Here is a 13,913-nt window from a genome sequence, read left to right as displayed (position 1 = left end):
AAGTTTCTCTAAATTTGTGCTTCAGTATGCTCATGGAACAAAGCTCTCCCTAGATTTCTAAAACCAAAATGATTTAGATGCAGTCAATTAGCATTGTAGAAATCTTTCTTGGGGTCAAAGCTGTATAACTGAGAGGAGACTTCCACATCGCCTTTAAAGGAATGCGGAGAACCGACTAGGGCTTCTGACCTAATGTCCAATCCTCACCTTCTCGTGGTGCAACCTGTTGGGTATCTACCTGCATACTGAATGAATGAGGATGGGCTAGCAATTTGGGATTTAACCGACCAAATTGTAATTCTTATTGGCTTAAACCAAATTATAAAATGATGGTACAACATGACAAAATTTCATGCCGGCTGGGGCGTCACCCAGTTAAACAAGGCCCCTGCTGTTTGCACCAGGGAACCACAGTGAACAGCAAAAAGTCAGCTACTGGAAAAAATCTGAAAAAACACCCCAATTCGACATTACCAGAGTTAAAAATAGGTACTATCATCATAAGAAGCCTGAATGGCAAAGAAATGGAGCTAGCTGAGGAATTAGATAAGTACCAGATCGACATAATAGGGGTGACTGAAACAAAAAAAGACAAAAACTGGTGAGATCTTTTCGAGCAATAAATACAAAATGTTATATTCAGGCAACGACAATCAAGGAAAAGAAGGAGTAGCCATTGTATTCAACACTAAATACGAGGTTAATCTTCTTGAATGGCAGGCAGTCTCAAGTAGAGTGATGTGGGCAAATATCACAATGGGGAACTGGACAATGAGACTTATTTGTGCGTATGGTCCCACAGAAGGTTTTACTAAGGTAGAAGTGGAGGAATTTTTTGAGTCTTTTGAGAAAGCTACTGACACAATGAAAAAGGAAAAGTTGGTACTTGTTGAGGATCCAAATAGCAGAGTAGGAAATGATTGTCAGACATACAAAAAATATTGGTAAAATTTGGAGAAAAGAGCAAAGCTAATAATAATGGCAAATATTTGTCATTTGCCATTATTACCAGTCCATGTCTTTCTGCTCAGGACATGGACTGGTTATTACTAACACCATGTTCCAACATAAAAATGTGCACCAATTCACATGGAGAGAAGAGGCAAGAAATAAGAAAAGTCTCATTGACTATGTTATTGTTGATAGTGATGTTTTCTCTCTTGTGCAGGACAGCAGAGAGTACAGAGGATTTGAAATTGGAAGTGATCACTATTTAGTCTTGAGCAGGATAAAATTGAATTTCATATTGAAAAGAATAACATGTGAGAAAGTTTTAAAGCGAATAAAAGTTGAGCAACTCTCAGATGTGAACTGTAGACTAAAATACACAAAGATTATTGAAGAAAAAATGAAAGAGTTTGAGAACAGGAACCAAACTTTAGAGATTCAGTGGCAAGCGTTGAAGAAAACCATTTTAAATTTATTAAGGAAGGACTTTCTTCCAGATATCAGGCTGTTTCAGAAAACTATTCATGCAGATATTTTTTTTGTGCTGCAATAAATTATAATATACATACTGAAAGAACAACAATGAATTTTTTCCAGCTCTCTAATGCTGCTGCTTCTTATTGTGCTATCTTCTATCGAAGGTCAGTGACCATCTTGTTGAACAAATTGCACTCGTGTGCTAACCGGATCAGTTGTGCACTGCTCTTTCCTGTCCACATCTTGATGCTATCAAACCATGATATTCTTTTTCTTCCTCTAGTTCCTTTGCCATCAATTCTTCTTACCAAAATAGTTTGTAGAAGTTGGTATTTGCTGTTTCTCATGTTGTGGCCAAGATATGATGTTTTTCGTTTCTTGATTATTTGTACAAGACGTTTAGCTTTGCCAATGGATTTTAAGACATCTTCATTAGTAATTTTTTCTGTCCATGATATCTTTAGCGTTCTTCTGTATAGCCACATCTCAAAGGCTTCAATTTTCTTGATGGTTGTCGCCTTCAATGTCCATGTTTCAACTCCATAGAGCAGAATAGACCACACGTAGCATTTCAGCATTCGGCTTCTGACTTCCATGTTTAGGTCTTTATTGCAGAATATTGTTCTCGTTTTCATGAAGGACTGCCGTGCAACTTCAATCCTTGTCTTTATATCTATTTCTGGCTCCCACCATTCATTAAGCCAGCAACCAAGATATTTATATCTTGACACTTGATCGATATTTTTCCCATTAAGTGTCAGTTTCATTGATGAGGCTGGATGTTTGCTGATGATCATATATTTTGTCTTGTTGATGTTTATATTTATTCCCATTCTTTGGCTTTCTATGTATACTTTGTCAATGAGTTTTTGGAGATCCATAACGTTATCTGCAATTAGCACGGTGTCATCTGCATATTGTAGGTTGTTAACAATCTTTCAATTTATTGTAATTCCCTCTGGACATTCTTCCAATGCTTTTTTAAAGATTACCTCTGCGTATATGTTGAACAGGAGTGGTTAGAGCACACATCCTTGTCTCACTCCTCTTTTGATGTTAATATCACTGGTGGTAATGTTGTCTAATTGAACGGTAGCTGACTGATTCCAATACAGATTTGTTATTAGTCTTATGTCTTGTTCATCTAGCCTTATTTGTTGAAGGACTTCTATTAAGTTAGTGTGCTTTTTCAAAATCTATGAAACACATAAAGACAGATTTCTGTTTTTCTATGCATTTTTGTATCAATATTTGGGTACAGAAAAGGGCCTCTCAGGTACCAAAACCATTCCGAAAGCCGAATTGTGTTTCACTTAGAGTTTCTTCACTTTTTCTATAAATGCGATTCTGAATTACTTTCAGAAATATTTTTAACGTTTGGCTCGTTAGACCAATAAGTCGGAAATACCACAGGAATTTGCTTTGGGTTTCTTTGGGATAGTGATAAATGTAGATTTGAGCCAATCTGATGGAAATTCATCACTTTCATATATTTTATTAAATAGTTTTTCAAGAAGTTTGATGTTATCTGGTTCTATTAATTTTGAAAATTCTGTTTGCACACCATCTGGTCCACTGGCTTTTCCTGTTTTACTTGTTTGTATAGCATTCTCTATTTTGCATTTCATGATTGCTGGTCCTTGAATGTTATCTTTTATATTTATAGGCTTCTGTCTAGTATCATTGAAAAGTTCTGTTACATATTTTATCCAAATCTGTGCTTTATTCTCTTCTTCTAGAACTATTTTTCCAATTTCATCTCTTAGAGACACTATTTGCTTTTTCCTGAGTTTTCCAGAAATTTCGTTGATTTTTTTATACAGATTGAAATTATCATGTTTCTTCTGAAGCAATTCAATTTCAGTACATAAATTTTTCATCCAATTTTCCTTGGCTTCTTTTATTTTTTTCTTGATGATGTTATGTGTTTCTGTATATCTGGCTAGGTCTTTGTTTTTGTACATTCTTCTTGTATCAATAAGAGAAAGAATCTCATCTGTCATCCATTCCTGTTGTTTTATATTATTCACATAACCTACTTCTTCAATACTTGTTGTTACGATGGCATTCTTTAAGCTATTCCAAAGAGATTCCGCTCTTTGATTTTCTTTATGTTAATCTGTTGTAATCACAGGTTAAGGTCTTGGCACTTTTATTCATGTTCGGGTCTTTCAGTTTTTCTACATCAATTTTTTTTTTCTTCTTTTGTGATTTTTTAGCTGATTTTAATCTAAGACGTACTTCTGCAACTATGGGATTGTGGCCTGATGAGATATCTGCTCCAGGATAAGTCTTTGCACTCTTTATACTACTGTGGAATCTTTTATTTATCAGTATGTAATCAATTTGATTTCTGACAATGTTATGTCGGTTATCTTGAGGTGATTTCCAAGTGTACAGTCTCCTGGGTGGAAGTTTAAACCAGGTATTTGCTATTGTTAGATCTTCTTCCTGACAGAACTGGACTAGGCGATCTCCTCTGCCATTTCTGGTGCCTAAGCCATGTTCTCCAACAATTTCTCCATCACCCCCTCTTCCCACTTTTGCATTGAAGTCATCCATCACTATGTTTATATCATGTTTCTTTGTTAGGTTTTTAATCTCTTTTAGGTGTTCATAAAACTCTTCAACATCTTCTTCACTTTTGTCAGCCGTGGGTGCATAAGCTTGGATGATATTTATGTTAATGGGGTTTCCCTTAAGTTGTAACAGCATTATCCTTTCAGAAAATGGAATTCAATTTATTACTGATTTATTGATTTCTTCATCTACTATTACAGCTACACCATGTCGATGTTTGTTCTCATCATTCCCAGAGTAATACATTGTCGTATTATCTTGTTGACACTTTCCAGATCCTGGCTATCTTGTCTCGCAAATTCACAAAATCCGGATGTCCAGCCTCTTCATTTCTCTTGTGGCATTTCTTAATTTGCCAGCTTCATACAGAGTTCTGACATTCCAAGTTGCGATTTTAAAAGTGGACACCATTTTGAGCCCAGATATTCTTTGCACCCCTGTCCCATTTAAGAGATGCCGGGAACGTGAGGCCAATTGTAAGGGTTTGCTCGCCATGGTGGTTGTTCTGGAGATAAGGTAGAGCAGTAGGTTTTCTGTTTGCTTTCTGCTCCACAGTATTACAGATGCACACAATATAATCATATTGCCATCTGCAAATCTCTGATCACAAGCTTTTCCGTCATCATTTGGCTTCAACTTTGTGTCAGTACTTACAATGTTGCTTCCCAATGTCAGGGGCAGGGACCCCAGCAGGTGCTTATTTAATGGCAGCACTATTCGGCATGTCACCGAGTTGTCATTGGGCTTTGTGAGGTTTTAAGTGAGACAGAGTTGCCACTTCTGCTCCCCCACGCCCTGATAGCTCAGTCGCTGTTGGTCCACGGCTGCTTATTTGCCAATTTGCTTATTTGCTTAAGTTGCTCTACTTATATCGCAGCTAGCCTCCATATCTGAAGGCTTTTTCCTGGACCGCCACCTGGGGATGCACCCGGTAGTAGTCAGCCCTGCCCCGGGTCTCTAATGCTAATAAGTATTATTTGGACCTATTTGAACAACATATGCCCTCAAACAGCATTCTTATTTATTCTTATTATTTTTTGATAATATATTTGCAGTATTACCAAGTTTTCCAGAAAGAACTCCAGATCCCTTTGCAAAATCTTAATTTTTTTTGCCTTAGGATCCAACTCATCCTGGAAATTGAATCTGATTATTGCCTTCTATTTTACTTTTCTTAATCCTTTTGATAACCTGATGACAGTTTTGAGCCTTCCATACACAAGGAAAAGTTTTGTACGAGTAGATATAGTTATGACATATTTTTTCTATAGATGTATTTCTTCTCATCATCATTCTTGCTGGAAATTTGCCATTAAGATACTTATTCATGCAGCCTATGCCTTATGCTATATATCTACATAAGATATAAGCAAGAATTTAATTTAAGCAGAACCATATTTCTTAGAAAATAGTTATAATAGTAGTTTCATACAAAAAAGCCACAAATAGTTTTTGTTCTTGCTGTAAGAAGAAATCTCATGTTGGTGTTTTTTTAATATATTGCTAAGCTTTTAAATTCCATAAATACTAAAACTGCATTTCACCTGATTTTGCAAGCTGACTTCTTCCTAGTATCTCAAGAGTTTAAATTAACTTCTCTGTCATGGTATGTAAGTCAAGCCAGAAAATCTGTGTCCATTCATCTGTTGTTATGAGCCAAAATAATCAACTTTGGCTGAGCTTGCCTTCTTTTCATCTCATACAGCCTAATGAAACCCCAAACTTTCCCTTAAAAACCTTTTTTTTGATAATACCTACTCATGAAAGGTTGGACACCTGTGGTACTAGTTTACTAGTAACACTACAGCTACAGAGAACTTGTAGATAGTAGAGACCATAGTGATGGTTTGTCATAGTGGAGAGTTTGCTAAAATGAATTTTATCAAGCGTACTGTGCCATTGAGATTGCTCAAGATTTTTAGTAGCTTGTAATAGTGAGGTAAGTTGGTTATAATAGTGTTTCTTTAGTGTGAGTTAGCTGTTTTTGTAACCTTTCTAGATCCCTGAACACGCTTCTGCATTCCATTTCCAGTTGCAAATATGCAGAGTGGTGTTCTCACACTGGGAAAAAGAAGTTCATCTACCACCTCAAAACATTCATACTATAGTAAGATTCCAGTCCACAGTTGCAGAACAGAGTTGCTATCCACTTTATCTTTTGGGCAGTGCATTCCATGCATTGCCTGAAAGTGAAAATGGTGGATGAGTTTAAGGCAGGGTTTCTCAAACTGTGTTCCGCGGAAGGTGAATAGGTGTTCTGCGAGAAGTTCTATAATTTGTCATTTTAGTTTTCTGAGTATTTTTCATGAATAAATATTTTATAGTGGAAACATTCTGAGGAGAATATGTCAAAAAGCTCAGACCCAGAACGCCTAATGACATCCGTGTATCGCTAATTTCCACACATCGAAATTTCAACATTTGGGAAAGGGAATACCGCTATTTATGACCGGTCATAAAAATTGCCTGCAAGAGATTATAACAATGGGTGGCATATCCTCTGTTCTCAAAACTGAAGGAAATGACATCTGTGTAGCAAATGTCAGTGACCAAGAGTCATATTTTTAAACATGGAAATATTCATGAATTATCGTTAATTTTCACACATCGAAATCTTTCAACAATCGGGAAAGAGAATACCGCTGTTTATGACTGGTCATAAAAATTGCCTGCAAGCTGATTACAACAATGGGGGGCGAATCCTCTGTTCTCAAAACTGAACGAAATAACATCTGTGCTGCAAAAGTCATGACCAATCAGCAAGGAAGTATAAAGAAAATTTTTCCACTGAAATTGAAGATCAAGGTAGTCTGTATCCAGTTCTCAAATCCATTAATCGCAAATTCATATTGCAGTGTGTAAGTGCTTGTTTTGGAATTGGAGTGCCGTGATTTTTTAAAAGTAATAGGCCTACAGATTTAAATTCTAATATGAATGAGAGACAAGGGACTTTGTTTAATTTTGATATTAAGAAATCTCTTATTGAAGGTGTTTGTGACGGAACAGATAGTGAGTCATCCACCTCAAGCCTACAAAGATCTCCAGGATGTACAAAAGGAGGGGAAACTACCAGCAAACAGGAGAAAAAGTCTGCATTCACTCGCAAGTACTTATAATAATATTAAATTTTTAGTGATCAGAATAGGATATGTAAATGAAAATCAGCTCAGATTAATTTAATGATGGTTTAATTGATGTTTAATTAATTATTAATTAATACATTACAAAATAACCAAGGTGTTCTGTGAAAATTTCAGGATTTGTGAAGTGTTCCGTCGTAGAAAAAGTTTGAGAAACCCTGGTTTAAGGAATGGTATGGTAGACTTTGTATTGACTGATGAGTTTTGTGACTCTATGGCAGTCAAGAAAATAATAAGAACTCTCAGCTTCAGTATGAATAGTCAATATATAACAAAAATAAATAAATAAAATGTTCAACTGTGCATTAGACTCTAAATGAGAGGTGATGATTAATGAAGGTTGCCATTTGTGTAGGTTATTTTTCACGACAGAAAAATTTGTATAAACAAATTGAATGAATTTCAACACATTATCATCATCTGAACTATCCCATGATATGATGTTATATCGGTCACTGTTAATCAGTTATATTAATCATGTTTTAGTGCTTGGTTTACCTGTTGTTTCTGATCATGTATTTGTTCCTAACCTGGAAATTTTATATTAAACTACTTTCACATGTTATCAGATATGGTTGCATTGAGTCCCTTGGGAATGAGGAGATGGTGATAAAGGTTCAGAGATGGGTAATTAACATAATATCTGGTCTGTGGCATGTATCATATGATGACAGATTAAGGGCATGTGGTCATGGGGATAGTAACTTACAAATTCAGTGTAGATTTTTCAGTTCCTGGCTGTGGGAGAGAAAACCAGATAGTAATGTTTCTAGAAATTGTGTGAATGCAATGAAGTATGTTTTGCTCATAGCATGTGGTGATAGGAATAAACTTCAAGTTGGAATTATTTCTTCATGGGTACATTCAAGAAGAAGTATTTGAGTGTTGGTGTATGCTTCTTTCAATAAGTCCTTGGACTTCCTTAAATACCGATATTACAATAATCATATGGCAAAAAAAAAGTTGAGAAAGCGGTGGTTTTTATCTCTATTTGATCACATAACCCAAGAATAATGCTTAGGACTTTTGATAAACTCTTCTTTTTTATGTGCATAACCTCAATTCATTTCCTCTTTCTCTAAAACTAGCAATAGCCATCTACTACAATGAGTCTTTGACTCTAGTCTTCATGATTTATAATCATTTTATTAATTATTAACTACTTTGAAAATAAAGTAAGTAGTTAAAATATATTTTTTGAATGCAGGATGCTCTTTTGGTTAGTTGAGTGGATAGTCTACAACTATCAGGCTCTGTAAGCTTAAATCCCTCCATGGATGTTGTGAATGTCTTTAGGTGGTCAATGAATATAATCACCCAGTGTGTGTGTGTGACCACTCCCTCACCTGTTGGAAGCATGAAGTGGCTTGACAAAGAAGTTCCATGTTTGGTCCATAGAGCAGGTTTTACCAGATTATACAACACTCATCTACAGTACTAATACAAATGCAATAGAGGTTTACAACCTTTTGGCTTGGATTAACTTAAAATTAAAGGAAAGTCAATTTCCTAAGAGGGATTACTAAAAGTATTTTTCAAGGGAATTTCAAAAAGCTGTAGAGTGCTGAATCATTTGAAGATATTTATTCTGGAACACTGCTCTCAAAAATAAACATGGGGTCATGTAATCCATTTAATCCTGCATGGTATTTTGTTTCAGTAAAAAATAAATACAGTGGTATCTCGCTAATCCGAACCTCTTTAGTCCGAACCCTCCAGTAATCTGAACTGCAGTTTGAAAGAAAAAAAGTTTTATTTATTACGTATTATTATTTTTATTTAAAAATTATAATTTTAACTAATATTATTTATTTTATTATTATTACAGTACAGTATTTTTTTTTCATACTGTCGATTGTACGGTTATACTGGAAGACTTTTGATTTATTGTGCATTCACGTTTGTTTTTTTTATACTGTACAGTACGTACTGTATTGTTGGCATGAATCACAAATATACACAAAAAGAGGAAATTCAAAACGTGCATAATTAGGTTAAAAATATAAATCCTGATGTTAAAATTTCACAAACAGATGTTGCGGAATGGATTACAGGTGGAATTGAAAGGAAATTCGAAATCAAATCAGATGATGAAATTATAAATATAACACTACAGAATGAATTAGAACACAATGATGAAGAACTTGAAGAAAAAAAAGTAAAACATAAAGAGGCAGCTGATAGTTTTAATATGTATATAGAATGAGTTAAGCTGAATAATGATATGCCATTCCACAAAATGTTATTGCTAATGCAGCTCTGAGAAGAAGCATTTGAAAAAAGATTAGCTTCAAAGAAGCAAAAGAAAATCAGTGACTTTTTTACAAAGAAATAAAAAACTTTTTTTGTGTTATTTTGTGAAACTTTTTGTGTTGTGTACAAGAAAGTGATATTTTCTTGTACACAACATTACAATACAGTAGCTTTTTTCTATCAGTTAATTTATTTACAGAATTAAATTGATGTACCATTAGATTCTGATTATTTTTGTCTTAAACGCTAGTTATTGTTGTCTCTTGGGGAGAAATTCGCTAATCCGAACTTTTCGCTAATTCGAACGAGGACGGTTTTTATTAGTTTGGATTAGCGAGATACCACTGTACTTTGACATGCACACTTTTGTTTTCATGCACTTAGGTGATATATGGACAAAAAGACAATAGAATTCTGTGCCAGGTGATATGTATATAACCAAATCAGGTGAAAAATCGTCCATAATCATATTTTTCCTCATGATAAGGGATATCAAATAGTGACATAAAATGAAGGGGGATATGGAATTAATATGATGTGTGATAGAGAGAGAGCACATGTGTCTGCCTTTACACGGAAGTGCAGTTTTATAAAGGCATATTTTTGTATCACTGTTTAGCTGATATTAGCATTTTTTAATTTTAATAAATTTTTTCAGATTGTAGAGAATGGTGCTGAATCTCCAGTATGGAAGAGAAGAGATGTATCAGAAACCTCAGAATATGATACTGATAACCAGAGGTATTCTAAAATTTCAGATAATGTAGATAATGATAATGGTAGCTCTATTGTTGATCCTTTGAGCTCAAGAAACTCATTAGCCGAAACATCACAGACATCAGTTGCAGACTTATCAGCACTGTCGGGTTTTTCCAGTCCTAGTACAACATTGAGTCGGCATAGAGATCATAGGGATGGTAGTGGCTCACCACAGAGCCCAGCCTCCAGGCATGTGGAACTGAGACGCACTTTGTCATTGTATGATAATGTGGACATGAAATCAAGTGATCCAGCAAGACAATCTCCCTCTCCATCCATAACTCATTCTCCAGATGCAGTTAGGGTCTTTGTGCCATATGAACAATCTCCCACATCTAAAGCACCATCTTCATCAACTCTCCTTCAGGATCATTCCCCATCTCGTAGTTCTTCCATGACCCCACCAAATGGAGATATCACGCCAACCAATCAGGATCCCAATAAGATTACTATCCAAGTTAACTTAGAGTATCAGGAACAGAATCTAGCTAACTGGGAGGTAGAGTAATAAATCACAAGAGCAGTTAGTTTTATTCGAAAACTTAATCATTCAAAAACAGTTTTTCAGAACACAGATAGTTATTCTTCCCTCTTTATTTATCATGTAATCTTGGGTTTTATGACTTTAGCTTATGTACTTAACTATTTCAATTTAAATAATTTCCTTCATGTGCAGATTTACTTAATATAAAAATATTCAGTTTTAAATATAAAATAATTGAAAATTGATACTGTAATGCAGTAATAATTGCATTTGATTAGTTTTTGCTACTGTTTGTTAATGTTTTATTTGCTCAGATATAGTTCAAAGTGAAATATTTTTTATGATCACCTAAAGGTTACTACTTTGTTTGTAATAATGTCTTGTTACATTGTATTATAGCATATTTATGTTTTGTATAAGATTATGTTTATAATCATAAGTATGTTTTGTGTATGGTTATTTTTATTGCCAGAGTATTTTCTAAGAAATTCCTAGTAGACTTTTATTGTTTATAGGATGGTGTAAATATGTATCTATTAGCATTTCACAGTATTTATTATTTTGTTAATGTTATTATTTTATTTTTTTTGTTAATCCTTGAGCCTTTTACTGATCATTTCAATAAACAAAGTTAATGAGGAATTTGGCCAATAGAAATCTCTCTCTGGCTCTCTGAGAGGTGACATCTCATATTTAGCTTGATTATGACTAAGAGAAAGAGAATCTTTAAAAACATTTCCCAGCTGTATTTTCAAAATATTTATTTTGTCTTTTTTTTTCTTTTGCACTGCTTGTTATGAAAAAACTGTGACAAAAACTGGTTTCTGTGAATATTGTACATTAAGTTTGAATGCACTCTCATCTGATTATCACTGCTTTTGCCTTTATTAACATATGATAGCAGTGATTTCACTATTGAGAGACTAAGCAAACAAGATGTTGTGTATTATATAGCTAATGTAGTATAGCTGAACCAAACTCATATTTGGCAGAATTATAAGAGAGAGTGTAGTTTTTTACAGATAGTGGTTAGTTCCAGTGCTTGAAACAAAAAATATTCACTGCCTCAAAATTTTTTCCAAACTGATATTCAGTGTTGTCACCAGCTAGAGCATATATTTTTAAACTTCATTTCATATTTATTTGTTTTTCATCATCATCCAATTTCTGTTAAGTCTAGTATAATGTAACTTTATTTTCTTGAAGTATACACCCATATATTACAGTGCTGTATATACTTGAAGTATATACTTATAACATTGTTAGTACTTCTTTTTCTAGCTGAATCAGTATTTTTTGCTCATATGCATTCATTCTTAATTTTAATTTGAATTCATTCATACAGCAACATTTAATAACGTTTTATAAGTAAAAATAGTTTTAACTATTGTAAGGGAACATTTCTTTTAGTAATTTGCATTTATGTTGAAGCAGTTTGTATGTGTAATCAAATATATTTATTATTTATATACAGTTGTTTTATATGTTTTTGAATATTTTTTTCTGAACCAAATACTGAAAGATTTTGGTGGGTGCAATCCAACACAATTTGATTGGGATCATCTATGTATGTGCTATTGTAATATTGATTTATAAATTATCAGTCAGGAATTTTTTGAACTACATGAGGGTTTTGTATATAAATAAAATTATCCTTTCTAAAACTAAATAACTGTGCTTATGGATTAAGTTAACTAAACAGCTTTTCATGGATTTGTAAGAGGTAATTTCATGTATAAGCTACTTGCAATTTTCCCTCTTACAAGGAAGTTCAAGTGGTGGTATTTCTCTATTACAGCATTTTTAACAAAATCTAAAAATTAGCTTTATTCAGTCATTTTAAGTTACTGAATATTAACTATTCACATCCCAAAAGCCCTTTTGTAAAAAAGAAAACAAAAATTTCTTTTTTAGGAAATGTATTTTTGTGTTATACTACCAACGTCATCAGGTGACAACATCAACTCTTTTTCAGACTTTGAAAAAGTCTGCCATGGACTGAGTATAAATGTTCTTTAGGTTAACAACAGTTATACTTAATGATTAATTATTTTAATCATTGCAGCTGCAGTAATCACTCATTTACCTGGGCTGACTCAATTATCTAGCTCTTTGATGGACTGGCTTAGAGACGATGACTTAAAAGATGAGGATGGGGGGGGGTATATTGTCATTATGACTTCAAACCAAATAACCAAGTTAAGGATTGAATAATTTATCAGATGATAAATTATTCAATCATTGTCAGAATAATTATGTGGTTACTGTGTTTATAATATATTCATTCTAAATTATGCTACATGGACTAAGTTGTTATAAATAAATAAGTTGTATGTATTATATTTCATTTTATACTTATATATCTCAAATCAGGAATGAATTTTTATTACCTCAGCTCTCTGCTTGGAAAGATATAGACTATTTAATGTTCAAGCGATAAATATAAATTTCTTGGACACGTTGATAGTTTAGAAAATGCAACAGATGATAATGAAAGCCACTGTAATTATTAATGAGGATAATATGTAATTATCTTCATTGAAGACATGGGTTTTGGGCAGTCCTTTTTCAGAAAAAAAAAAACATTAAAAATTTGTTTAATTTTTTTTTTTACACTATAAGAAATAACATACAGGTATCTCTTGCGTAATGTGGGATTTGATTAATGCTGCAAAATTAATTGTGACAATCCCTTTATTATTATTATTACCCAAGACCCCATGGAATCAAAGACTTATCTGGGAGGTCCTTTTATCATACACACACAGCTCATCATACCGTGCTTTAAATACACTCAGGTTCTCTGCAGATACCACACTCGCAGACAAGGCATTCCAATCATTCATAATTCTGCATGAAAAAAACCTGCTTCTCAATCCCCTACTCACACCCTCTTTATACAGCTTCCAGGGATGACCTCTGGTTCTCCCCTGATCTCCCACTATTTTCTGTAGAAAATAGTAGGAGATCCAGCATTGATCCTATAACAACCTCTTACTAACTTTTAGGTCTCTATCATATCTCCCCTCTTCCTCCTGTCCAACAGACTCTGCGAGGTGCATCTTCTCAATCTTTCCTCATACTCGACATTCCAGAGGTTAGAAATTACCTTAGTCAATCGCCTCTGGACCCTTTCCAATATGTCTGCCCTTCTGAAAACCAGGTGACCAAATCTGGGCACAATAGTCCATGTGTGGCCTAATCAATGCCTTATACAATGGAACAAGAATCTCTCTACTTCTACAAGTCAGTGTCCTCCGCATCATTACCAG

At 34.0% G+C, this 13,913-nt stretch overlaps 1 protein-coding gene across 4 annotated transcripts in view; it reads left to right on the top strand.

Annotated features, from left to right (window-relative positions):
* The window catches only part of LOC150097824 (USP6 N-terminal-like protein), a 475,396-nt gene extending 461,937 nt beyond the window's left edge, over positions 1-13,459 (top strand). For all 4 annotated transcript variants that reach the window (XM_090406042.1, XM_090406041.1, XM_090406038.1 and 1 more), the window contains one exon: positions 10,057-13,459. In XM_090406042.1, the coding sequence (XP_090262168.1) occupies positions 10,057-10,665 (609 nt within the window). In that variant the 3' untranslated portion in view covers positions 10,666-13,459. The remainder of the gene's footprint in view (positions 1-10,056) is intronic.
* Positions 13,460-13,913: the final 454 nt, after the last annotated feature.

This window comes from Typopeltis vanoorti, chromosome 16 (assembly GCF_054136105.1).
Source record: "Typopeltis vanoorti isolate ZY-2024b chromosome 16, IOZ_Tvanoo_1.0, whole genome shotgun sequence".
NCBI classification, from domain to species: domain Eukaryota; kingdom Metazoa; phylum Arthropoda; class Arachnida; order Uropygi; family Thelyphonidae; genus Typopeltis; species Typopeltis vanoorti.
This window is presented reverse-complemented; position numbering and strand designations above follow the sequence as displayed.